The sequence below is a fragment of the Dendrobates tinctorius genome, unplaced genomic scaffold (genome assembly GCF_039654945.1).
Source record: "Dendrobates tinctorius isolate UK_male_01 unplaced genomic scaffold, ASM3965494v1 ptg000084l, whole genome shotgun sequence".
NCBI classification, from domain to species: domain Eukaryota; kingdom Metazoa; phylum Chordata; class Amphibia; order Anura; family Dendrobatidae; genus Dendrobates; species Dendrobates tinctorius.
In genome coordinates this window covers 24,946,929-24,973,168 of record NW_027361752.1, presented here as the reverse complement: position 1 = coordinate 24,973,168, position 26,240 = coordinate 24,946,929, and the positions used below count along the sequence as shown (strand labels likewise).

At 46.6% G+C, this 26,240-nt stretch overlaps 1 protein-coding gene across 3 annotated transcripts in view; it reads left to right on the top strand.

Moving 5' to 3' along the window:
* Positions 1–2,969: 2,969 nt before the first annotated feature.
* CUNH21orf91 (chromosome unknown C21orf91 homolog) overlaps positions 2,970–26,240 on the top strand; it is a 38,576-nt gene continuing 15,305 nt past the window's right edge. Inside the window, exons 1-2 of one of the 3 annotated variants that reach the window (XM_073584487.1) lie at positions 2,970–3,137; positions 13,330–13,463. In XM_073584487.1, coding sequence (XP_073440588.1) covers positions 3,112–3,137; positions 13,330–13,463 — 160 coding nt within the window. In that variant the 5' untranslated portion in view covers positions 2,970–3,111. Of the gene's footprint in view, positions 3,138–3,339; positions 3,585–13,326; positions 13,464–20,545; positions 20,647–26,240 lie in introns of those variants that run through there. The other 2 variants (XM_073584488.1, XM_073584489.1) reach the window with 2 other exon arrangements.

Below are 26,240 nucleotides of genomic sequence, written 5' to 3'. Positions count from 1 at the left end.
GTGCCGCTGTTGTCAGTGCCACAGTTGGATCCCCGCCTGTTACAGACCTCACCGAGATGTCCCGTGCCGCTGTTGTCGGTGCAACCCTGGATCCCCACCTGTTACAGACCTCACCGAGACGTCCCGTGCTGCTGTTGTCGGTGCCACCCTTGGATCCCCGCCTGTTACAGACCTCAACGAGACGTGCTGCTGTTGTCGGTGCCACAGTTGGATCCCCACCTGTTACAGACCTCACCGAGACGTCCCGTGCCGCTGTTGTCAGTGTTATGGTCGGCGGAACGCACCAGATATAAAATAATAAGAGGTGCGTTCGCCGCCCGGGGTCCACCGTGCGGTAGTTGGTAAGACCGCTGCTGGGCAATGGCAGATGCACCAGAAGGTGAAGTAGTGCGCACAGGTTAACGTCACCCGAACGCTAGGAGCGGCTCTGTTCAGACACAGAGTCGCTTGCCAGAAATATATACAAAGGTGCTGGCCCTGTTCTCGTCACAGGAGTCAGCGTGTGGCGTCGCAGCCGCGAACATCAATAGCTGCTGTTAATGCAGCGCAGCGGCAACTATAGCCGCAAGCGTCGGCGCCGAGGACCGGGCACCGACGGACGCTAGGGTAGGCGAAGGAGCACTGTGGCGTAGCTTGCCTCTACCTGGTGCTGACCTAAGAACACACTCTGTCACCAATCGTATTATCCAAGGGAAGGGGTTTCATAATGAGTCAGCCACCAGTCCATGCATCCGTCACCATTCACACATAGCAAGATAAGTCTACACTAGCGCATCGCCGAGCCGCCCTGCGGGCTTTTTATAGCGATGCGCTTCCGGAACCTTCCATTAGCTTGGGAAGGACCAATCAGATCTGACGCAGGACCTGAGCATGTGACCCCTGCTCTCCAGTGAGAGGTCAAGTTGCGGGCATGCCCAGTAGCACGGCATGAGGACTTAGCCTCAGGAGCGGTTCCCTGCAAAGCAGGTTGCGCTGCCATTGCTGCACCAGAGGTGGCAGCAACATCCAGGCTGCCAGAGCGAGTCTGAGCAGCAAGCCTGGCTCACCGTGTTTGCTGAGCAACACCCGGAGCGGTTGAGGAAGAATGGGAGACCGCCGGATGTCTGGCTCTGGATTCCCGCTGTGCAGTGCCAGGAATCCGACGCCTAACATTAACCCCCCTCCTAGGGACCCCACCCCACTGTGCTCAAAAGCCATGATCAGGAGCGGTGCATGAATGTTCTCCACCGGCTCCCAGGTCCGAGCCTCGGGACCATGACCCTTCCAGTCCACCAAATAAAACTTTTTGCCACGGACAAACCTGCGCCCCACGATGGCGTTAACCTCAAACTCGTCAGACGATAAGTCTGATGACTCAGTGGATGGTTGAGAAAACCGGACCATGTGAACTGGTTTGAGGAGGGACACATGAAACACGTCCGATATGGCCAAATGTGGAGGAAGAGCCAGGCGGTAGACCACTGAGCTAAGTCGCTCGAGGACCATGAACGGTCCAATGTAACGTGGTGCGAATTTGGGAGACTCGACCCGCAGTTTGATATTCCGGGTGGAGAGCCACACCATGTCGCCAGGGGAGAAGCTTGGTGCGGGTCGCCGATGCGTGTCGGCGGACGCCCTCATCCTTTCTTTAGATGCCCGGATAGCATCCTGCGTGCGATCCCAAATGTCCCGGGCCTCCACTGCCCAGTCTGCTCTGGATTCCCGCTGTGCAGTGCCAGGAATCCGACGCCTAACAGTCAGTGCCACAGTTGGATCCCCACCTGTTATAGACCTCACCGAGATGTCCCGTGCCGCTGTTGTCAGTGCCACCCTTGGATCCCCTCCTGTTACAGACCTCACCGAGATGTCCCGTGCCACTGTTGTCAGTGCCACACTTGGATCCCCGCCTGTTACAGACCTCACCGAGATGTCCCGTGCCGCTGTTGTCAGTGCCACAGTTGGATCCCCGCCTGTTACAGACCTCACCGAGATGTCCCGTGCCGCTGTTGTCAGTGCCACAGTTGGATCCCCACCTGTTACAGACCTCACCGAGACGTCCCGTGCTGCTGTTGTCAGTGCCGTAGTTGGATCCCCACCTGTTACAGACCTCACCGAGACGTCCCGTGCCGCTGTTGTCGGTGCCACCCTTGGATCCCCGCCTGTTACAGACCTCATCGAGATGTCCCTTGCTGCTGTTGTCAGTGCCACCCTTGGATCCCCGCCTGTTACAGACCTCACCGAGACGTCCCGTGCCGCTGTTGCCAGTGCCACAGTTGGATCCCCGCCTGTTACAGACCTCACCGAGATGTCCCGTGCCGCTGTTGTCAGTGCCACCCTTGGAACCCTGAACCTCCTCACATCTGAAGACTACATTCCGATAAGTTTAAACTCTTTCTTTCTGAACTCTCCTTCGTCCCTTACCAACCCTGTCATACTCCCAGTTCTACCCCGTCCAAACTCCCTTTCCCGTCCTTTGTCCTATTACCACCCCTCCGTGTCCTGCCACTCCCTGCAGGTTGTATATTTGTTGTTAATAAACTCCTGTTAACTCTTGTCTGTCTCCTGTCCGTGGCGACATCTCGCGTTCCTGCGATTTCTTACACGTGCGAGTCGTTATTACATAGAATTACTTATGTTCATTCTTTTAAAGGTTATTTAGATCATTTCCACAGCCGAATTTGTCCGAAGAAGACACCAGCCATGCCATGCGAAACCTAACTGTCAGGTCTTGTTCACACATGGCAGGTTTTTGGGTTTTTTTTTCCTTTCCTTCCAGGCAGAAAAACCTGCAGCGGTTTGAAACACAAAAAGGCCTATAAAAACACACGGAACATTTCTGTTTTGTTACAAATGCGGACGGGCAAATCCAAAGAAAAAAAAAGTATAAACACAGAAAAAGCAGACGGGCGGGCTCAGGACACACGTCGAGCGTATGTTCACTAGAGAAGGGGCGGAGTAGTGACGCAATTTTACTACACATACGAGAACCAATCAGCGGGCGGAGGCGTGGCTACGGCGGGTCCCTGTTTTCATTGTCTCTTTCCGCTCGGCTTCACGACGTTTCTTTCTGTGACGTAAAGAACAGCGTGTACTTTCCTCGGGAATATACACAAGCGGACTGTACCACAGACCATGGCGGATACGGAAAGCAAGCTGAGGTAAACCGCCTTCCGTATTAAAGCAATATTAATATTTAGAGACACGATAAATCTGCTTCACGTTGAACCAACAGGCATTTCCTGTGTAACGTAACAGGATATCACCGCTGTCTCCCCCTCTGCTGTGTAATGGTTTCGTCTTTGCGTTGTGTGATTGGACTGAACCATAATTGTTCTATAGTGGGGGGAGATACTCGGGCGCGTCCTTACTTTTCGCAAGTTCCGCGCAGTTTCTTCGCCTCGCCTGGCTACGTATCCGTCAGGGTAAATACGGTAAAGGGTTATCCCGGGCTCAGCTGGCACTTGTGTTGCCCTTAGATGTGTCCGATGTTGGTATGATCCAGTAGAGTGGGTGACTTGGTCGGGGATGTCCATGCTGCTTTAGTTCTGGAGAAGGCTGCAGGAAGGAGGGAGCTGGCATCTTCCTTACCTCCCACAAGGTTACAGGTGGGTGTGAGGAGCTTGTTTGTTGTGTGACCCGGAGGTGTGTGATCAGGAATGTTGTCCTGTTGGTACTGATGTCTTGACTCTGAGCTGGGCACACGGGACCCTTCTGTAATATCAGGCTGCTGAGGTCTCCAGGCTTCCTGTCCATTATGTTATTCTCTCTGTAGTTCTGTGTGTTCCTGTTCGGTTACCTTGTACCTTTCACCTCTATGTTGTGACTGTACTGACACGGCGGGGTAACATAAGAGGTCGGAACCATGGCCCCAGGGGCTGTGAATCCCCCCATTGTAGTCGCGGCATGTCCTCATGTCCCAACTTGTCTCTGAGATCTTCTTCGTGGACCTTGGTAAGAATTTCCCCATGAAGTGAACTTGTCTGTGACTTTGCGCACTGTACATACCCTCCCCCTCTAATTGGAAGTTATTAGTGTTGGTGCAGGTATAGCGGCCCAAGCACGGTGGGTCATTTTTTTTTATCCTGTCCCTTTAAGAACTCTTAAAATATCGCCCCGAGGCCATGTGACGCTCTGAGGCTTCCTGACATTGTTCAGCCACACAATAGACCGCACTTTGTACTGTAAAGTGCAAGGAGCTTCTTTATTTTTCTTTGCAGTTCCATCATATTCAACCGTTCTCCACCGGCGATGTATTCTGTATCGCTATCCGTAATCCACAAGCGTCTGTGTTAGAGTGTCTGCCATTACTGCCTCTTCCACAGTCTGCTCAATCTGTAAAGAACCCTTTCCTATTTAGCTTCCGGAACCACCTTTCTTGCTCCCGTAATGAATGCCCCCTGGTCCTTGGTATGGTCTTTGGAAGGAATAAGTCATGCTCCATCCATTGTACTGACCACACATATATTTAGACATGTAGATGAGATCTCCTCTGAAACGTGTTTTTTTTCTAAGCTAAAGAAACCCAACTTTTGATCTTACGAGAGGCCTTCCATCCCTTGTAATAATCATGTTAATAATAATTTTTATTTCTATAGCGACAACATATCCCGCAGCACTTTACAGCTTTAGAGGGGACAATAAAGCCATTATTACACAGTAACAGATAACTGCGAGGGCCCTGATCACAAGCTACAATCTATGAGTTGCCCTCCTTTGAACTGACTCTAACTTCTGAATATCCTTTTTAAAATGTGGAGATCGAAACTGGATCCCGTATTCTAGATGTGGCCTCACCAGTGATTTATAAGGGGTTAACAATACGTTGTGATCACAGGATTTTATCTCTTCTTATACACCCTAAAATCTTGTTTGCTTTTGCGGCTGCTGCCTGACATTGAGTATTGCTGCTCAGCTTACTTGTAATCACAATACCCAACTGTTCTGTATCCTCTGCCATATAGTAAATATTATTTCTTGGTCCTGAAATTCTAAGTAATTAAGGGCCCTGCATAAGGTCAGTAGACCCTGATCTGGTCAGTGAGGGGCCTGCACTGTGGATATGGCATTGCTTATACCCCTGTAAGCCAGACCTTGATGTTTCTCATGCAGACAGTCGTATTCATGCAGTTAGAGCCAGATAGTTTGGACTAAAGGATTGTTCCCATATTACCAGAATAGATGATAACTTACTGGTGTGTGTGTCTTGCTGTGCTGGTGGGAGTCTGACCACGGGACCCCTCACCGATCCTAAGGAAGGGGCCCCATTTTAATGGAGCATTAGCCCGACGTTCACACCACTCCTCCATTAATTCTGTATGTGGCTGCCAAAAAAAAGCCAAGCGGTGCTGTACTCCATTTTTGGCAGTACCATATTGAATGAGTAGAGTGGCGGTGCTAATGCCCGGTCACTGTTCATTTCTGGCAGGGCTCAGAGCCCGCTTCTTGGGATCTGTGAGGGTCTGGAATCGAGAAGTTCTCCCCTTCACTATATCTTAATACATCCAGTAAGTGGTGATTGGTAATTTTAGAAAGTTATCATTTATTTCATGGACATGCGGAAATGTCTCTGTACATACGCCATGTGCAGTGCCATCTGGGCGCTGTAGCTTTTGGCCGCCGACCCCTGTTCTGATGAGTGAGGGTCCCGGAGACAGGGTCCGCACCCATATCTGTACTATACATGCTTAGGATGGTCTTTGCTGTGTATAATGCGCTTGTAGTTGTGCAGTTTGTGCCCAATATTGGAGTTAGTGCACGATGTGCGATGCCGATCACTGCGGTAATGTGACGTGGATCGTGTAGAGCAACTTCTGCTAATTGCTGTCATAACGTCGTTGCGTCCTAATTGGACTTGTCAGAGTTGTCGGCGAGCTCGCGTTGTACTGTTACATCATGTCTTATCTGAGGCAGAACCATGTGCACCGAGTGATCTCATGTGTATGTATTGTACAAGTGCGGTGCTAGTGTGCAACTACAAGTCCTGGCAGCCTGAGCTTTTCGGTGCATGCTGAGAGCAGTGTCACATTGGTCTGATGGTCACCGGACTCTCCTGACCTCTGTAGATGCCTGGCCCTGTACAATGCTGGATTTTTCTGTGCTCACCGCCACAAGTCAGTCATCTCCTTCGAGCCTCTGGGTCACGGTTCATTACTGCTGAAGACTTGTCAGAGGCGGGTTCTGCTCTGCTAGCATTTTCCACTTGATTATTTCTCCAATGAGCTGTTTGAACTCGCAAATTATACCCTACTGCCGCGATCCCATTCCGGGCCTCATCTCCACATGAACATTGGTAAATTCGAGCCTGAGGTTCTCTACTTCTAATAGTAAATGGCTGGCATCACATCTGTAACCCTGAATCAAATAGGACCAGAGTATATATAGATGTTTGTTTGGGGCGGTCATTAAACCAGATATTACAGATTCTAAAGATTATCTTTGTTATACATTGAGTCCCATTATTGGCCAACAACACAGATTTGAAGTTTTTGGTTGTCACATGGCTCCTCTCTGCATGGACCTGTAGGCACTCGGCGTATGGTTTCTGGAAGGTCTTATTAGCACAACCATCTAGTGGCCATACTTTCTCGTCTGTTTGACGGTCACATGTCAGGTCCCTGTCGAGGGATTTGTTATCCAAACTAACCAGACCTATAGTTTGGATCATGAGACCTTTGGTCAGGGGGAGTTGGGCCCATAATGTGGACTAGAAAATATGTCCTCTGCGTGGTCTTGTAAGTTAGCCCTAGAGCTCCTTGTAGCGTGAAGTATCAGTGAAGATACTAGATGGAATTCTACAGGCACATAATATGGGATTCATGGGACCCAGATACTTTACATGTGTAAGAGGAAGAACAAGATCGGGGTACCTTTCTCATTCCGAATTCGGGACTGTAACCCATGTTGCAGGGAGGAAGACATCCAGAGAGGAACCGACCCTTACATGTGACTGGGGTAGGTGGGGCAGAGTGAAAAAGCGCTGCAGGCAGGAAACCGCAGCAGGCAGTCGGATACAGTGACGGCCATGAAGTCAGAGCATCCCGTGAGCGCAGGATGACGTGACGGGTTACCTGCGTACGGGTCCACCACAAGTAGTCGACGGACAGCCTGTTCCCCGCTATCCTCCATGCCGGGAGGTAACTCACAGACGAGCCCAGAGACTGTAACGCTCTCGCCCCACTCTAAGCCGCAGATGACTAGGCCAGAGCCCTTCAGCCAAGTTCCCCATACACTGCGTTGTGAAGCCTCACTCTGGTGGTTACTTGTACTGGAATAGCACAGTGTTTGGAGTTCCTGGTTATGGGAGCTTCCCGCACCCTTCAGGGACTCTTCTCCTGCTCCATGGATTGGAACCCGGTTCTCTACAGACACCTCCGAGACGTCATGTGCCACTGTTGCTGGTGCCACCGTTGGATAACCGAGACGCTGCAGTCAAGAAAACTACAGACTGATACGTTTTTCCCTTTTCCTTATGAACTATCGTTTGTCCCTGTCCTGCCCCGTTCAAACTCCCTGTCCCGTCTTTTATCCTATCATGGCCCTAAATGTCCTGCCACTCCCTGCATGGAGTGTATTTGTTGTTAATAAAACCCTGTTAACTCTTGATCTATCTCCTGTCCGTGACGACATCTCAAGTTCCTCTTTGGTCAGACCTCATCTGGAATATTGTGTCCAGTTTTGGGCGCCACATTTTAAAAAAGACATCAACAAACTGGAGCAAGTTCAGAAAAGAGCGACCAGAATGGTGACCGGTCTGCAAACCCTGTCTTATGAGGAAAGGTTGCAGGATTTGGGATTGTTTAGTTTGCAAAAGAGAAGACTGAGAGGAGACTTAATAGCTGTCTACAAATATCTCAAGGGCTGTCACATTGTAGAAGGATCAACTTTATTCTCATTTGCACAAGGAAAGACTAGAAGCAATGGGATGAAACTGAATGGGAGGAGACACAGATTAGATATTAGAAAAAACTTTTTGACAGAGTGATCAATGAGTGGAACAGGCTGCCATGAGAAGTGGTGAGTTCTCCTTCTATGGAAGTCTTCAAGCAGAGGCTGGACAGACATCTGACTGGGATGATTTGGCGAATCCTGCTTTGAGCAGGGGGTTGGACCAGATGGCCCAGGAGGTCCCTTCCAACTCTACGATTCTATGATTCCTGCAGTTTCTATACATGCATGGAAATATTTTAAGAATGATCCAAGTGACATATAAAAGCTGTAAGGCCACCTACATATTAGACTAACATCGTCCAAGCCCGCTAATATGGATAGGTTTGGTCAACAATCTAAAGGTCCATTTACGCTGACACCAGCGGCACGATACAACCGACAAATGGTAAACCTTTCCTGATTGTCTGTTTATACAGACCAAAGAATCGCTCAGTTTTGCATTCAGCAGTGTGGGCTTGTTTACACAGTAGATGCACCGCTGAGAACCATGATCTTTTGCACTGTGCAAATGATCACTTCCTGGCCACACTCCAACTAGACTTGCCCAGCATCAATCAATTCACTTTGTATAGAGCGAGGCTGCACACGTCTAGTCAGAATGTGGCCAGAAGTATGCAGATCGCATGCTTGCTGGCAGAGGAGTTTCCTGTCAGAGCATTATTTCTGCACTCATACAGTGACTGCAGACCTTTATCACAAACCTGGACAACAACCTCTTTAATGATTACGGGACTCCCAACAGAGTTAAGGATGTCTGGTTTCAAACATCAAAGCCTTTTGTTTTTCAGAGATTAGCGGCTCTCGGGGATGTCTGGCAGCAGCTCTGTCATAGAGAACATAGGAGTGCTCGGGTGAGAGTTGGGCGAGATGGTGGTTCAGCTGGCAACTATTTGTCCGATACCTACCGGAATTGAATGGGGCGCATCAGTAATGCTATGTATTTTAATTCTAGATTTAGATGAAGCGATGATTACATTAGGTAAAGTCATGAGACCATTTGAGCGGCCACTTCTGCTATAAAGTTTTCCCATCATGAGGTTTTACAAGATGTTATGAAATGCCGATCTGTGAAGTCCAAACAAAAGAAAAAACCCCAGATCTGGAGAAAAGGAACTTTTTTGCTTTGTGCTACCAGCTATGATTTCCAACAGCACTTTTCCAGTAAATGCAAATATAGAGAAAATAACCAGCTGCCCCCTCCACTGACGGCACGGATTTCAGCTCCACGATGATGGCAGACGATCAGCACCTCCTGTAAAAAAAAAAAAAAAACAGGCTTTTATTTGAAATACTAAAACATATCTGACATGGCAGTATCAAAGGAAAAGCGTCCCACAAATGACTGTTATGGTTGACGCGTTTCGAAGTCGCCCTTAGTCACAACCATCTTTGGATTTCTATTTTTCCAGTACAGCAATCAAAAACGTGCAATGTAAAATATCTGAAGGTTCCTTTGAAGGGAATCGATTTCTGACCGTAAAAAAAAGTTGATCGGCGCACACGCAGGCCCTGTTCACACAGGCCTGAAAACAGTATGGGGACAGAATAATCGTTAATATGATGGGATTTGTTCCCACACTTCTAGCTTGTCTGCAGCACATCCCACTTACACGGAGCGTTGTGCTGCTGATAACATTGATTTAATGGCTGGCATATATGATCCAAGGAGCGGAAACAGGTGTTTTTTATTAATGCTAATTTGCGGACTGTCATCCCTTGTCAAGGTGTCTTGACGGAGTGCATCTGAGCCATATACTTGAAGGTATTTCTAATAAAATTTTACCAAAATCTGCAGCGTAAATTTGCTGGCGGTGCAGAGGTCATGTGTGCAGCATAACAATATGTGCGGATAATTTTGCACTTTGCGATGCAACTGTTGCAGAATTGTCCGCTGTACCTGTGTGAGTTCATGGGGGGGCGTAATATGGAGGATGGGACCTCCATTCATCTCGCTTTGCCCTCACATCAATGGAGAGGTATATGGGTAATTTTTGGTGTGGGCATGATCTGAATCAAAGCAACGGGAAAACATTGGCTGGTTCCATCAGACACATAATATATGGATGCTTTAGATGAGAGCAGAAAATGTCCATATATGTTGCACCCGAGAAAGCATGGTATGGCGACACCGAGGCTGTAGGGCCTCTGCTAAAGAATCTGACTGCCTCCGTGAGCCTCCAAAAACTCTCTAAACTGATTTTTGGTCGTAGTTAACGTGATTCTGCTGTTATGAAAGACAGGGCTGTGGAGTCGTTAAGCCAAACCTGCGACTCCGACTCCTCAATTTTCCTTACACCGACTCCGACTCCCACACATATTGCTTATATTTAAGTGAAAAATTTATTGTAGTACAATGTGAACATCAGACATTTAATCATTTCTATGATCCAATAATCAAGATATTTAGATAGAACATAATATCTATTTATTGGAATACAACTTTAGAACACAAAACTGTAATAAATTGTAAATATGTAATACACTGTATACGTGTATATGTATACGGTACAGACCAAAGTTTGGACACACCTTCTCCTTCAGAGTTTTCTTTATTTTCATGACTATGAAAATTGTAGATTCACTCTGAAGGCATCAAAACTATGAATTAACACATGTGGAATTATATAATTAACAAAAAGTGTGAAACAACTGAAAATATGTCTTATATTCTAGGTTCTTCAAAGTAGCCACCTTTTGCTTTGATTACTGCTTTGCACACTCTTGCCTTTCTCTTGATGAGCTTCAAGAGGTAGTCACCGGAAATGGTCTTCCAACAGTCTTGAAGGAGTTCCCAGAGATGCTTAGCACTTGTTGACCCTTTTGCCTTCACTCTGCGGTACAGCTCACCCCAAACCATCTCAATTGGGTTCAGGTCTGGTGACTGGAGGCCAGGTCATCTGGCGTAGCACCCCATCACTCTCCTTCTTGGTGAAATAGCCCTTAGACAGCCTGGAGGTGTGTTTGGGGTCATTGTCCTGTTGAAAAATAAATGATGGTCCAACTAAACACAAACCGGATGGAATAGCACGCCGCTGCAAGATGCTGTGGTAGCCATGCTGGTTCAGTATGCCTTCAATTTTGAATAAATCCCCAACAGTGTCACCAGCAAAGCACCCCCACACCATCACACCTCCTCCTCCTCCATGCTTCATGGTGGGAACCAGGCATGTAGAGTCCATCCGTTCACCTTTTCTGCGTCACACAAAGACATGGTGGTTGGAACCAAAGATCTCAAATTTGGACTCATCAGACCAAAGCACAGATTTCCACTGGTCTAATGTCCATTCCTTGTGTTCTTTAGCCCAAACAAGTCTCTTCTGCTTGATGCCTGTCCTTAGCAGATATTTTACCATGAAGGCCTGCTGCACAAAGTCTCCTCTTAACAATTGTTGTAGAGATGTGTCTGCTGCTAGAACTCTGTGTGGCATTGACCTGGTCTCTAATCTGAGCTGCTTTTAACCTGCGATTTCTGAGGCTGGTGACTCGGATGAACTTATCCTCCGCAGCAGTGGTGACTCTTGGTCTTCCTTTCCTGGGGCGGTCCTCATGTGAGCCAGATTCTTTGTAGCGCTTGAAGGTTTTTGCCACTGCAGTTGGGGACACTTTTTCAAAGTTTTCCCAATTTTTCGGACTGACTGACCTTCATTTCTTAAAGTAATGATGGCCACTCGTTTTTCTTTACTCAGCTGCTTTTTTCTTGCCATAATACAAATTCTAACAGTCTATTCAGTAGGACTATCAGCTGTTTATCCACCAGACTTGTTAATTATATAATTCCACATGTGTTAATTCAGTTTTGATGCCTTCAGAGTGAATCTACAATTTTCATAGTCATGAAAATAAAGAAAACGCTTTGATTGAGGTGTGTCCAAACTTTTGGTCTGTACTGTGTGTGTGTGTGTGTATATATATATATATAACACACACACACACACAGACTTATCTCGGCTAAGACAAAACCTAGATCCTCAGGCTACATTCACATCATGGGCGTAGCCAGGATCAAACCTGGAGGGGGGCAGAACCTCATACTGCACACCTCAGCTGCTGCAGAACCTCATACTTCACACCCCTACACTTGAAAATAAAGCCTGCACCTTAAGAAGATGTGGTGAATGCAGTCTATTTATTCCAACTATCAGTTGATGTTACTGAAGACGAGCAATGCCTGTCCTGGGCGTCCTTTTGGGCAGCTATGAGGTGTACCTGACTGGTGCTAAAAAAAAAAAAAAAAAAAGGAGTGTTAGTCTGTGTGTTAACCGGCTTTCATTCTTTTTGGTACAGATAAGATATGGATAGACAGATATGATATGGATATATAGATAGAGCAGATTTCTAATCTGCTTTTGCTATTGAAAACATTATCTATGAGCTCAAAAACCTTTCAGGTGATGCGGTTTTTTAAAAAGCTGATCTGCTTTTGCAACTGAAAAACGTATCCTCAAAAAACGCAGGAAAAACACTGTGTGTGAATGTAGCCTTAGATCAGGAATAGAACAGCCATTTATAGGACATTTCATAACTTTCCCAAATTCCTATGAAAAAATATTCAGCACATTCTGCATTGAACTACTGTACCCAATTTATGATATATTTTCGGAGTCGGTCCATTTTATACCAGCACCGACTCCACAGCCCTGATCAAAGACCTCACCCCACATCTGATGCCTCCGGGATAGAGAAGTTTGTTGGCCAAGAGGGCAGTAAACTGTTAAAAGAAATGGAAATGCATGAAATGAATGTAAAAATAGTAATAAATCAAAGAAATTAAGGGGTTTATACAGTACAATGATTAGTGCAGTGAGTGGAGACTTACTACTGGCACCAGACAGAAATGAGTGCCCCGTGAGCTGGTCGTGTGTCTTCCTCACTAATGCCCAGGGCCGCCGGCTGTGCCGGGAGCTACAGTCTCATTCCCTGGTGCGCCATTGACATCATAGGTAGACCACAACTGTGAGAGTCAAAATGAGAAAACAAATCCAGAACATCACCTTGTCTGATTTGGCAAGATTAATTTTGCAAATTATGGTGGAAAATAAGGATTTGGTCATTAGCAAAAGTTCATCTCAATATTTTGTTATATATCCTTTGTTGGCAATGACAGAGGTCAAACGTTTTCTGTAAGTCTTCACAAGGTTGCCACACACTGTTGTTGGTATGTTGGCCCATTCCTCCATGCAGATCTCCTCTAGAGCAGTGATGTTTTGGGCCTGTCGCTGATCAACACGGACTTTCAAATCCCTCCAAAGGTTTTCTATGGGGTTTCAATTAATTGCTGCTGCACTTGGGTGCACTTCCCCCTTAAATGTAATTTTATTTTTTTATTTCTACCCAACCTTGTAAAGGACACTTTTGTTTTCTGGCTATCACCATTTATTCCCATGTGACTCTCTTCTGTCTCAGGGGCACCATGACTGAAGAGGAGCAGTTTGTGAACATTGACTTGAATGACGACACTGTATGCAGTATCTGCAAGCTGGGCACTGACATCGAGACCCTGTCGTTCTGCCACGTCTGCTTCGAGCTGAACATTGAGGGTAAGACTGACTTGTCTCATTTAGTTTGCATAATATGATGTGGATGAGCTGAGCAGAGATGTGTCCTATCTGCTACATTTCCTTATTATTGCCATTCATGTTTTTATTTGACCTTTTCATAGTATTAAAGTATATTAATATTCAGAATGCTGAGTGATAAAGTGACAGCCTTGTAATTGAGACTGTTCAGGTGTCTCTGCTGTCTGTGGTTGGAGCTGTAAGGGTAGGTTATGCAAATAAAGTGAGTGGGTCCACAGTTTTGACTCTAGTAGGAGATTCGGTAAGATGTTCGAACATACCTTTTTGTTTAGGGGTTTTAAGATTCATCCTGGAGAGCCTCTCCACTGCACATGCCCATTGGGCATTCACTAGTGCTGAAGTATCCTGGGCTCTCTGAAGTAAGCACTACGCATGCCCTTCGCTCGGGAGTGTGCTCCTAGATAAATGTTTCAACCGTCACTGGGGAGCAAAGGAGAGGAGCTACGGGGCACATCTGTCCCTCGGGAGCAGAGGAGCTACGGGGCACGTCTGTCCCACGGGAGCAGAGGAGCTACGGGGCACGTCTGTCCCACGGGAGCAGAGGAGCTACGGGGCACGTCTGTCCCACGGGAGCAGAGGAGCTACGGGGCTCGTCTGTCCCTCGGGAGCAGAGGAGCTACGGGGCTCGTCTGTCCCTCGGGAGCAGAGGAGCTACGGGGCTCGTCTGTCCCTCGGGAGCAGAGGAGCTACGGGGCTCGTCTGTCCCTCGGGAGCAGAGGAGCTACGGGGCTCGTCTGTCCCTCGGGAGCAGAGGAGCTACGGGGCTCGTCTGTCCCTGCAGCGATCCCAAGAATGGTGCTCCAAAAATTCTTCTTTAGACTAGAGCAATGGCGGAAGCAGTGTACTGCGCTCGACTGTCTGACAGTCCCCTATGAATGGAGTATTTCATGGCCCCGTTCTCAGGATCCCTGGGGGTCCTGGAGGCCAGACCCCATGCGATCAGCGAGTTATGGCCTGTCCTGTGGATAGGTGATGACTTTTGTGTTGGACATAGCCTGTTAATTATAACGACATTGTCCTATTGCTCATTACTACTACGCTCGTATTGATGAGCTCCATGTGGCGGTATATTATTGCCTGATGACCTGCGCCTTGGTTATCACCATGTCTCGGGGCAGTGAATTCCTTAGTATAACAGCAGGCCTGTATAGGGTTATTATAGGGCAATCCAGCCCAATCCACTATTGGGATTTCTCACCATTTCCCAGAATGTGAGCAGTCATTGATTTCTGTAGATTCAGCAATAACTCACCAGAATTTTGTTCTTCTCTCTGGGAAATGCCAAATCTTGTGCGTGTGATCAGGACGGGTCTGACCCTTGGAAGCTGAGCGGTCAGCAGCGTAAAAGGGCAGTGACGGGCTCAGCGCTGAGACTGGCACCTGCAGAGCGACACATGTATGAAGGAGGTCCAGTATCCAACCACCCCCCCCCCCCCCCCCCCCCCAAAAAAAAAAAAAATAATGCAGGGGTAAACCTAGCCATTGCTTTATTTGTTATCCTCACTCTGTAGCTGACCCACATGTCAATATTTAATCCTGGGTGTAATTATTTAATGGTGGCAGCTCGTCACCCAGTGCCCGTTCTGTAGGCAGAGACTATGACTACGCAGTTTTGGAGCAGATTCTTTGATATTTGGTGGGGTGTGAGGAGCACCACGTTCACACTCTGTGTCCCATGAAAGCCACAGTCGTTCTAGAAACTGAACCCCAATGTAAGTCATAAGGCCACGGTCAGTATTTTACATCAGTATTTGTAAGTCCAAAATCAGGAGAGGAACAATCAGAGAAGTACAATAGAAACCCGTCACCACTTCTGTATTTATCACCCACTCCTGGTTTTGGCTTATAAAGACTGAGGCAAAACACTGACCAAATACGTAAGTTTTGCTTAATTTTTTTTTAGGAGGCAGATACCTTTTGTGCCACCTTGTGTGAGCAAGTCAAGTCTACGTCCATTATGGTGTTGCTATAATTTGCAGAAATTCTTGAAAGTTTGTGAGGAGCAGCTGTTCCTCGCGCTGAGCATTGGCCACTTTCACACTGCGTTCTGGCATCTGGTCATTGGTCCCGTCGGGGCTTACTTCCAAACCCCCTGCAAAACTGGATTCAGGTGTATGTGCCGCAGGACTATAGACTAGACTATAATGGTGCTGGCAGAGCGAATGTGCACGCTGTTGGGAGTCATTTCCAGGCGTGTGCACCTACTGAAGACGGACAGAATGGAGAGTGCCTGAAAAAAGTCTCAGGTGAACCCAAATTCTAGCACTCCGCTTTAACCGCAAAATCCACTGATGTATTGGTGTGAACCAATTTTTCATTTTTACCACATTAGGGGACGTGCGCACCATATATTTGTTGCAGACGTATGTGCAGGAAAAAAAATAGATAAAAAAAATGAATATGAAAAATGCTGCAAAAGAGCTGAAAGAATGGACGTGCTGCAGATCTGACAGTACTTCATAGCCGCAAGGAAAAAGTAAGGCTAAGGCTGGTTTCACATTAGCGCTTTTTAAGCGCACGCACGGCCGGGGGTAGCTCCGCCCCCGAGCCGGCTCTCTGCCCGGCGTGCCCGCCCCTTGCTTGTAGCGCCGCCTCCTAGCGGACAGCGGCACCTGCGATCGGCGCACCCTATCTTTAGCATAGGGTGCGCTAGTTGCACTTTGACCTGCGCTGCGCACCTTTGACGGTGCGCCGTGCGCGCCAAAATCGAACTTTTCGGATTTTGGCACGCACGGCGCACCGTCAAAAGTGCGCAGCGCAGGTCAAAGCGCAACTAGCGCACGGCCTGCGCACGATCTGCGCACCCTATGCTAAAGATAAGGTGCGCCGATCGCAGGCGCCGCTGTCCGCTAGGAGGCGGCGCTACAAGCAAGGGGCGGGCACGCCGGGCAGAGAGCCGGCTCGGGGGCGGAGCTACCCCCCGGCCATGCGTGCGCTTAAAAAGCGCTAATGTGAAACCAGCCTAAGTTCACATTCAGCGTTTTTTTTTGTTTTTTTTTTTTGCAAGTGTTATGCCAGTTTCACACAGCCAAGTTTCATATGACGTGGTTGGGTATTGAAATCCTGGTCTGTATATGAAATCTGAAAGTGGACATATACCGTATATACTCGTGTATAAGCCTAGGGTGGAAAATGCAGCAGCTACTGGTAAATTTCAAAAATAAAAATAGATACCAATAAAAGTAAAATTAATTGAGACATCGGTAGGTTAAATGTTTTTGAATATCCATATTGAAACAGGAGCCCCATATAATGCTCCATACAGTTCATGATGGCCCCATAAGATGCTCCATACAAAATACACCACATATAATGCTCCATAAAGGTTAATAATGGCCCCATAAGATGCTCCATTGAATAATATGCCCCATATGCTGCTCCATAAAGGTTATGGCCCCATAAGATGTTCCATAGATAATTCCCCCATAAAATGCTCCATAGAATAGGCCCCATATGCTGCCCCCATAAGATGCTCCATAGATTATGCCCCCATAAGATGCTTCATAGATTATGCCCTCATAAGATGAGACCGTGAGACAAGCAGGGGGGGCTGCAGAGACGCGTCGGGGTTAGTATGATCTGACACCCCCGACCCCCTGACGTATATGACTCGCGTATAAGCCGAGAGGGGGACTTTCAGCCCCCAAAAATGGGCTGAAAATCTCGGCTTATACGTGAGTATATACGGTAGTTATTCCCAAACATTGAAAATGATCACCTTAGAGACCCCTGGGACCCTCATCGATACAGAGAACGGGGCATTGATATGTCCTGCTGGCATGGAGTGGTGGCCATGCACGTGTGCTTCTGCCCCGCTCATTATCTATCGGACTGTCACTGATATCGGAGTGCTGCACTCGGCTGAGTCCACCAGCAGTCACATAGACGGTGAATGGAGCGGAGGCCACCTCTTCGGACTATTGGGATCGGCGGAGGTCCCAGATATCAGTGAGTTGTAACGTATCGTGTGACGGGCGACCTCTTTTAAGGCTGCGTTCATAAGTTGCAGCCACGGTCTGTATTTTGTCTTAGTTTTTCAAAATTGCAGCAAACCTGCAATGTAACGTAACACAGTAGGCCTAAATAGACCGCTCCCATTCACAGCAGTATTTTATGTGTCACTGCAGTACAACTTCGGTATATAGCGAGCAGCTCTGCAGGTGTCCTCTCGGCGGTGAGGGGCCCGTATGTGCGGCATGTAACGTCGCGCCATTTGCCGGATCCTCGGCTGGAACACCTTAGATGCTGCGTTCTTGCTCTTGATGACTTTGCCTCCTATTTTGTACGATGTAATGGGCAGTAGGGGAAGTAGTAATGTGGAATGTCACCGTCCTCGGCCACATGGTCTCCACATCTGCGTAATCAGGTTGTATAATGGGAAATTACCAGCGAGTGGGACATTCTGCTGATCCGACCTATTGAGCGGCGAGAAGTTCACCCCGTGGAGATGAAGGCGCTTTTATCTGGTGTATGTACAGCGGCCTTGTTTCTCTGTTTCCAAAATAACATTTACCATCGCACATTACCGGTTCCGATGTTTCCACAGTGGGGTCTGTTTTGTTTCACTTGGCGGATCTTTATTCTGTTTTTTGTTTTTGTGTTTTGGAGGGAGAATTATTTTCCACGAGAGCCGTTCCCAGTGTATCACGGAAAGAAAGCACACCAGGTTCTTATATAGAAACTATAAGGGGCCTGCTAATCTTTTTTTGTGGGTTTGATGCCCTCATTTTGCATTTTAGATGCACATTAAGCAACTTTTCAGATATTGTCTAAGTCTGTTATTGATCTTTTCTGTCCCTTGCAAAAACAGTAGACGTTCGTCCGCATCAGACTGATTTCTTTCCACTCCCCACTGCTTCCTTGTATAGTGTTAGAGTAAGCTACAGGTCTCCACAGTGCTGGCAGAGGAGAAAGCATCTACAGTCTCGGGGAGGGCCAAAAAAACCCAAATTGAGAAATAAAGGAAAGCAGGTGAAGAACAAATAAGTGCAGGTTAGAAGCTGTGTGAGTAAAGGATGACAGTATTTGGTACCCACAGACTGCTCATACCCCGAAGAGAAACAACACACTTGGATATGGCTATAGACTGCGTATTTACGGTGGTGGGGGCCAAGGTGTTGAAAATGAAAAAAGGATTGAACATTGCAGACTGAACTTTAGTGCAGTTTTATTAAGGAGTAGTAACCACTAGCAAAAAACAATCCCGTGACAAAGGTGTTTGTCTTCCTGATTTGTCAACTCATGAAGATTTCACTGTAGCAGCCTAAGGCGGTAACGATGGTCTGACCTTTTCATGGACACTGCAACATTTATGTATGGTTTTGCAGCATTAAAGGGGTTTTCCGGATTTGAAAAGTCCCTCAGCGGCTGATTGTGTCTGTTATTGACTGCAGCACCGATGTCACTCTGGCAGCGCTGCAGCCAATCATTGAGCTCAGCGTTTGTGCCCGAGCCGACTGCACAAGCTGCTCAGAGCCGCTGACCTGCATTTTATAGTTGGAGCGTTGTCGACATCAGCAATGTAGGCCAAAAAATACGTCTGAGCAGCAGTGTACCCAATGAAGGGAGAGCAAGGCTCAGGGATTTATTTTTCTGTTACGAACCGCAGTCAAGGACCAGGAATTTTCTGAACTAGAAAAACCTCTTTTAAAGCAGTTGTCCACTACTTGGACAATTTGGTCTCCTACCCCACACTTGGCCCTGATAAAATAATGACGCTTATACTCTGCTCCCGTGCCGGTGACTGTCCCGCGATGTCGGTACTCTCTCTCCCCGGGGCTCCCGTGTGGTTGTTACACGTGGCGCCCCATCAGCTCTGGCATCACTGTCCCTGCCTTCTGTCAAATTTAACATGAAGAGGAAGTACGAGATCAGCCCAGACCTCCTCTTCATATCACACACCTCCTGTACAAATGCTTGGTCGTGCTGCCTCATTCCCATTTGCTTTTGGAGTACAGATCATCTAATCTCTATAGGAACTGCCAAATGATAATGCTCTGTATTTAGCCATTAACTTTGTTTGTTTTTTTTTGTTTTTTTGTGTGGTTGCTCTGCTTCAGTGTTCTTCCAGCACTATAAGTGCAGGAGCTTCCTTTCAATAACTTCCCAGCGTCGTGCATTGGTTTTCCTACTATAAACTGAATGCCCACCTGCTACACCTGAGTGTATTTTGTCTGGCCCTCATTTCAACAGGCAGAGGACAAGCAAATTGGACAAAAGGGTGACAACTGGCAGCTATCACTTTAAAACCATGTGATTTTTTTTTTTTTTTTTTTTTTCAGGTGGAAAAGGGCAGTGCATTTGTTTCTAATTCGGAATGTCTTAAAAAAAAAAAAAAGCCCCGATTCTGTTCTATGGGGTTATAAGCACCTGTGTGCCACAGTACGATTCCTCCATGCTGCACCATTGTATCATTTAGAAGTGACCCTTCGCTCAGAGAATACTTCTGTAATGCAGAGAGAGACCCGCTATTTTAGTATGGGCCCATTGATTTCCACTGTTCTGTTAGCAAACCTTTCATGAGGTTTATATCTAATTTCTAGTACAACTGCAGTTATTCCTCCGTCAGGGTGGTGGTGACTCCTTGGGCCCATCAGTGCACATGCCCAGATGTCCCCATTTACTCTGTTTTTTCTAATTGTTTTGCAATCTTTGTTAATGATAAATTGTCTGGGGGCCATTTGTGATTAGAAATGATGAATTACTAACCAGTTAGACGCAAGTGACAAGTGGCCACAAAGTCCCCTCCGTGTGAGGTTCTCTTCTGCTGGACCTTTTGGGGCCATGGTTGCTTTACCACTTGGGCTCACAGGAGAATCTGATGCTTTTGTGGGTCAGTCCGTTCTCTTACCAGCCAGTCTTGTGATTTATTAATCTGGTTTGGTATATAGCGCCACGGTAATTGTCAATCTATCCACGACCAGTCTCCTCCATGCAGAGGAGTCCTGGGAAGCCTTGCAGTATCCAATAATGGCAGCTGTAATGGAGACTATGTTCAGTCTCACAACTTTCCCAGACACTTGAATTGCAGACTTATTTTGCAGCATATGGAGAAACTGTGAAACGCGTCACTCGGGACTGTGGATGTTCAGGACTCTGCTGCGTAGATCATATACCCATCATGCAATTTTCCGGGGCCGCCATGGTGAGTACTCATCACTAGTTTTCCAATCTGTGTTGATATTGTCAAGTTATCGCCCGAGTCTGCGCACTTTATTCTACTCATCACTTGTGTATCCAGATCAGCAGTGACACTTGTCCCCCCATAGGAAGCGAGAATTCATTATATCTTCCTCGTCTGCTAGGGCAGATTACAAATTAAGACCTAACGTGAGCACGGAGGGGTGCAGTCTTGAGGAACGGAGCCTCGGCTTCCTAACCTGGGACCGCAGGTCGTAGCGCAGAGATGGAAGCGGCTGGAGAAGGCTTCTTTATTGCATCATAAGCGTTTTATGGCTTACTCTCAGCGCCGCACAGATGCTGCCGCCTCACCTGAGTGCTCATGCGTCTCCGATGGTGACAGCGCTCAGGATGCTCATTTACAGCGAGTGACAAGAGACTCGTCAAGAACAGACATTGTGTTTCCTAAACCTCGAGCTGGATTTTTACCAAAGGAGTTGAAATCCTTAATGTGCCAAGTCACATTCTTATTGTTTTGTACGCTAAAAACTGCAACAAAAAAAAAAAAAAAATGCAGCGAACAGGACTGAAATCCATCATTCCTTCTGAAATATCATCCAAGTTGCATAACCTTTTATGCAGATAGTTCGTTAACTTATGATACTTTAACTCACAGTGAAAACTTGTAGTAATCGTACCCACCACGACTTCAAAAAACGGTTCCCCTGCAGTAATCCATTTTTCCTTTTGGGAAAGATATATTTTTTCATAACCCAATGAGATCTATGTGGAGGAGACAAGCCGTGTAAAAGATTTCCTGAGCCCCTATGGTGAAGACAAATTGGGCTCCTTTTTTTTATATTGGAGACCTGGTCATGACTCTAGTATATCTTTCTTTGCCAACTTGGCAGATTTTATGGAGACCATGTTCCTGTTGAAGTTATTGCTGCACACTAAAATGGTGACAAGACCAGCCTGAATTGGGCTTTCTCTGTCCAGGAGGTCACTTGGCAGCTACATCGTTTTCTTTGTAAACGTTGCCTCCTTGTAGGTCTTGAAATGTTATGTGAACATGCTTGGTGCATGCTGAAGGTAGCAGTAGGCCAAAAGTCACTAGATGAAGTCCAAACGAGTGTCCATTCTTGGCTTCTCTTGGGCTGGTACAGTGTTCAGGACTGCCTTAATGTCATCACTTATAAAATGTTTGGGGCTAGCACATTAGAAGTGGCGAGAAGCGGATAGAAAGAATTTCAATGTTTGCTCTTTTGAAGGTGTGTGAATATCTTGGCTTCCAGATGTTTAGAGTCCATGCAATAAAATGGTTGGAGGAGGAGGACTAGCACAGATTAGAAGTCACTGCCTAGTTTGAGATATTTTCGGGATCAGGCCACATAGGCATTCATCAACGTTCAGTCTATGCTTCCTATGTTTTGGCCCTCCACAACAACGATCTCATGTAGTTTAGTAAAGAGCTCTGCATAGAAACAGAGTAGAAAATGGAAAACAAAAAGTCAATACTACCCAGTGCGATTTGTACTAGAGGTCACTACCCTATGCAAAAACTGGGCTAGACTTTTGTTTGGTCCTTCAGTGTCAACAGCTCCACCCAATGCAACTGTTAACTTGAGATCCCCCCCAAAAAAGGGGCCTTGATCCAGGTAAATATTTCCCAAATAGACATAAAAATGGGCTACTACGTACCCCCAGAAATCCATTAAAGAATACACTGCTACACGGCTGCCTACATCTTAGTAGGCTTCTTGGATCCAGCTGGTAGCTGTGGGAACCCGGGTGTGATACCAGGGTCACTGGGAGCTGCACAGCCTCCACTGAATAGATGTCACTAGATGGAGCGGAGAGACTAAACTCGCTCTTAACAGCTTACAACTTGAAATGCACAAACACAATAGAGGCTAAGAAAGCAGCCGACCGCTCGCTGATTCCTGCTTGTTAAGGCGACATTTGTTGGTGTAAATGACGACGGAAACGTTGCGCTCAGAAGCTCCCCCCTCAGACCTCTGCTGTGCGTGCCCGGGTTAAGTGATGGTGCTTTATGCTCCTGGAGAGCAGATGGCCGTGGATTTAATGTTGTATTCATCTATGCTCCACGGGAACATTCTGCAACAATGTGGAATTTTATTCTAATTTTCCTATAATATGTGCTATGGTGGCAAGCAATGATCTGTTGTGCTCTGACCGCATGGGTTTGTCATACAGGTGACTATAGCACGTCATTTGGAAGCTAGACTTAGACGTCGCGAAAAAAAATGTCTACACGTCTGTTCTGCCTGGTATTCTGTCCCGTTTATTTCAGTAGAGCATAGATGCAATACCAGACTCCTGGAGAGGTGTGGGTGCTCTATCTGTAAGATAGCAGTAGATGTAATATTACCGGACTCCTACATTGGTAATAGTGGCTGGGCTCAACTTTAAAGAGGTTTCCCCATGAACAAAGTTCATTTTAATCTATAGATCTCGGAATAATAACTTTCACATTTGGATGTGTCTAAAAAATAATGTTCCTGTGCTGAGAATCTTATGTGTCGCTGCTAATTTCCTACTACTGAATGACTACTTTCCGGAGATCAGTCGTTCCTGGTACTGCGGACAGTGACTCCATCCTTCCTCGGGGATTCTTTAGGCCAATACTGAATGAGGACATTTCACCCGGCAGCAGAGTATACAGACGTGATTACCGGATGATGCATGAACTTCATTATGTCCTGTCTGACTGATTACGGTATAAAATGCCGATATTTGCTTTTTTATGATTGATAGCTCCAGAAGCATGTGATGTTTGTTGGAAAGGCTTTGTTCAGGGTATTTCAGAGAATAAAGAAGCTGTTGCCAGGTTTTTGCCACCCAATCTGAGAGCATTTAAAGGGAATCTGTCACCCCTTTCTTCGAATGAGCTGCCGGCACCGACAGGGGCTTATCTACAGCATTCTGTAATGCTGTAGATAAGCCCCCGATGTAGCCTGAAAGAGAAGAAAAAGGAGTTTGATTATACTCACCGGGGCGGGGGGGGGGGGGGTCCGGTCCCACGGGTGTCACGGTCCGGCGCCTCCCATCTTCATACAATGCTGTCCTCTCCTTTCTGTCGTGGCTCCTGCGCAGGCATACTGCACTGCCCTGTTGAGGACAGAGCAGAGTCCTGCAGTGCGCAGACGCCGGGAGAGGTCCGCCAGAGGGCAGAGCAGTGCGCCTACTCTGGAGCCACGGCAGGAAGGAAAGAAGAGGACGGCATTGTATGAAGATGGGAGGCACTGGACCGCAACACCCATCGGACCCCCCCCCCCGGTGAGTATAATCTAACTCTTTTTTTTTCTTATCTTTCAGGTTACATCGGGGGCTTAGCTACAGCATTACAGAATGGTGTAGATAAGCCCCTGATGTCGGTGCTGGCAGCTCATATTTGAAAAAGGGGTGACAGATTCTCTTTAAGGATAGAGTTGCTGATTCCAGCTCTGTCACTTACTGGGCTGCTTGCTTTGATAAGATCACAGATTTATCAGCAGGAGATTATCACTAGAGGACTATTAAACCCGCTACCATGCAGTTCTCCATGTTCATTAGCTCTGTTACCCCGCCCCCACCACTGATTGGCAACTTTCTGCCTATGCAGTGTACACAGGAAGCAGCCAATCAGTGCTGTGGGTGGGGTTATACACAGCTCAGCATTCAAAAAACTGCTAGATCTGCAGCAGAGAAAACTGATTTTATTATTTTTTTTTTTTTTTTAATCAAAACTACAGAAACCAATAGAGTGAGTGGCACATCACCCATCACTGTCAGGTGTGACTAATGCTTAAGAAGTTCTGATGCATCTCTTTACTATACATGTACCAAAAACTGAAATCTCAGCTTGCTACGAGCAGGAATAGCTTTGCAGAAAAACTTTCTGGCAAGTCATGGGACAAGTGTAACCTCTCCCTACTTCATAATCTACTTTTTACCATTTTTGAAAAGTGTCTAGAAATGTAAAGTGAGACCTTGTGACATGAACATGGCATGCATCATTAGTCCCCTCCCCTCATGATTCCTTCTGTATTACTGGAGCCCGGCTAGCAAGCTTGCTGACCGTTTCCAATAACGATAACATTGAATTCCGCTTTGAATCCCAGTATATGGTACAAACCGAGGCTCAAGATGGGGACTAATATTTACGCCCTTAATGTGTCGCATGTATGGGGCCCTCATCTGTAGGGAGAGCTGGGGTCTATTGACCACCATTGGCAAGCCAAGGCAGCTGCCCATAGGAAGAGACGGGTGGAACTTGTTAGAACATGGTCTGCTCTCCTGATATCTGTGTGATGTCCTCTATGGTAAAGTCATAGATGAGAACACTATGATAGGAGGAGGCTGGCGCTCAGCTGGCTGCTGCTCGGCAGTATTTGTCCGCTATCCACTTGAGGATGAACCAAGCCTCCAGAAATCTGCTGTAGCAATGTGTTAGGAGCCGTAGATGCACATTGCACGCCCGAGGCTTTCTTTTCTTCTTTCTCTTCTCCAATTTGCAGCATACGTTTTTTAGCACGGCTGACCGGTTTAGTGACAAATCTGCTGTCCTTCTGTCTATTTCAGTGTGCGAAGACGGCATTTAAAGAACATCTCTAACAAATATGGAGCTACGTGTCTGGATAAATAAACGCACAGCTGTTTTTTGTGTCTATTGGTCCGGCAAAACCTGAGTTTGCAAATGTGATGACCACTAAGAGTCTATAGAGGCTTTTTCTCCTCTTTCTCCCGTCTGTATGCCTAGACGTACTTTCAAAAGTTTTGATGTTCTGAAATTACGTCAAATGGTCCCTCAGGTTACAATATTTGAGCCTGGGTCAACCATTGAAAATGATAAAACTTAAGACCATAACTTGTACCGCAAACTAGTTATTGGTTCTGATGAAGCTCCAAAAAAAGCCAACACAAAAGAATAAAATAAAAATAACTTATACAGATCGAAAGTCGTCTGGTCTTGCAATTTGTCAGTGAAGGTGTTGGTCACCTCCTAATGCTGAAGAGCTGCTCACTTCCACATCACTGTTTGGGTTTTTGCCAAATATCGTGAGCATCAGACCGGCTGCTGGTGATCTGTTTACCAAAAAGACGTAAGACCATGGATCGCATGAGAATTGGCACGGTGCTGACCACCGAGAAGGGGAGTAGGTACTCCACACTTTTCCATTTCTCAAGCTATGCTTTTAAATCTGATTTATATATTTATATTTTTGTTCTGTAACTATTCCCGGGAACCTCTTTAAAAGGCGGCAATCGGTAGGGGCCAAACCTGAGTCAGTCTCTCGTCCATACTATTCTCGCGCTCTGAGGATCTGCTGATGCTTCTGCCCCTTTGTTAGTCATTGGTGGAGGTCTTGGGACTGATTCTGCACAGCTTAAAACTTCTTGCTTAAATAGCTTATTAATAAAAAATAAGATGTGAAAAGTAAAAACTTCTTAATCTATGGTTTTTAAAGGAGGCAATTTTTCAGTTTTGGGAAGGAAATTCAATAGTTAGTACATATCAGTGTTCACTGAAAGTGACCTAATTTATTTTTTTACTCTCTCCTCCTTCCCGTCAGACGTTTCATGTCCACATTCCCTGTCAAGAATTTCAGTTCCTTT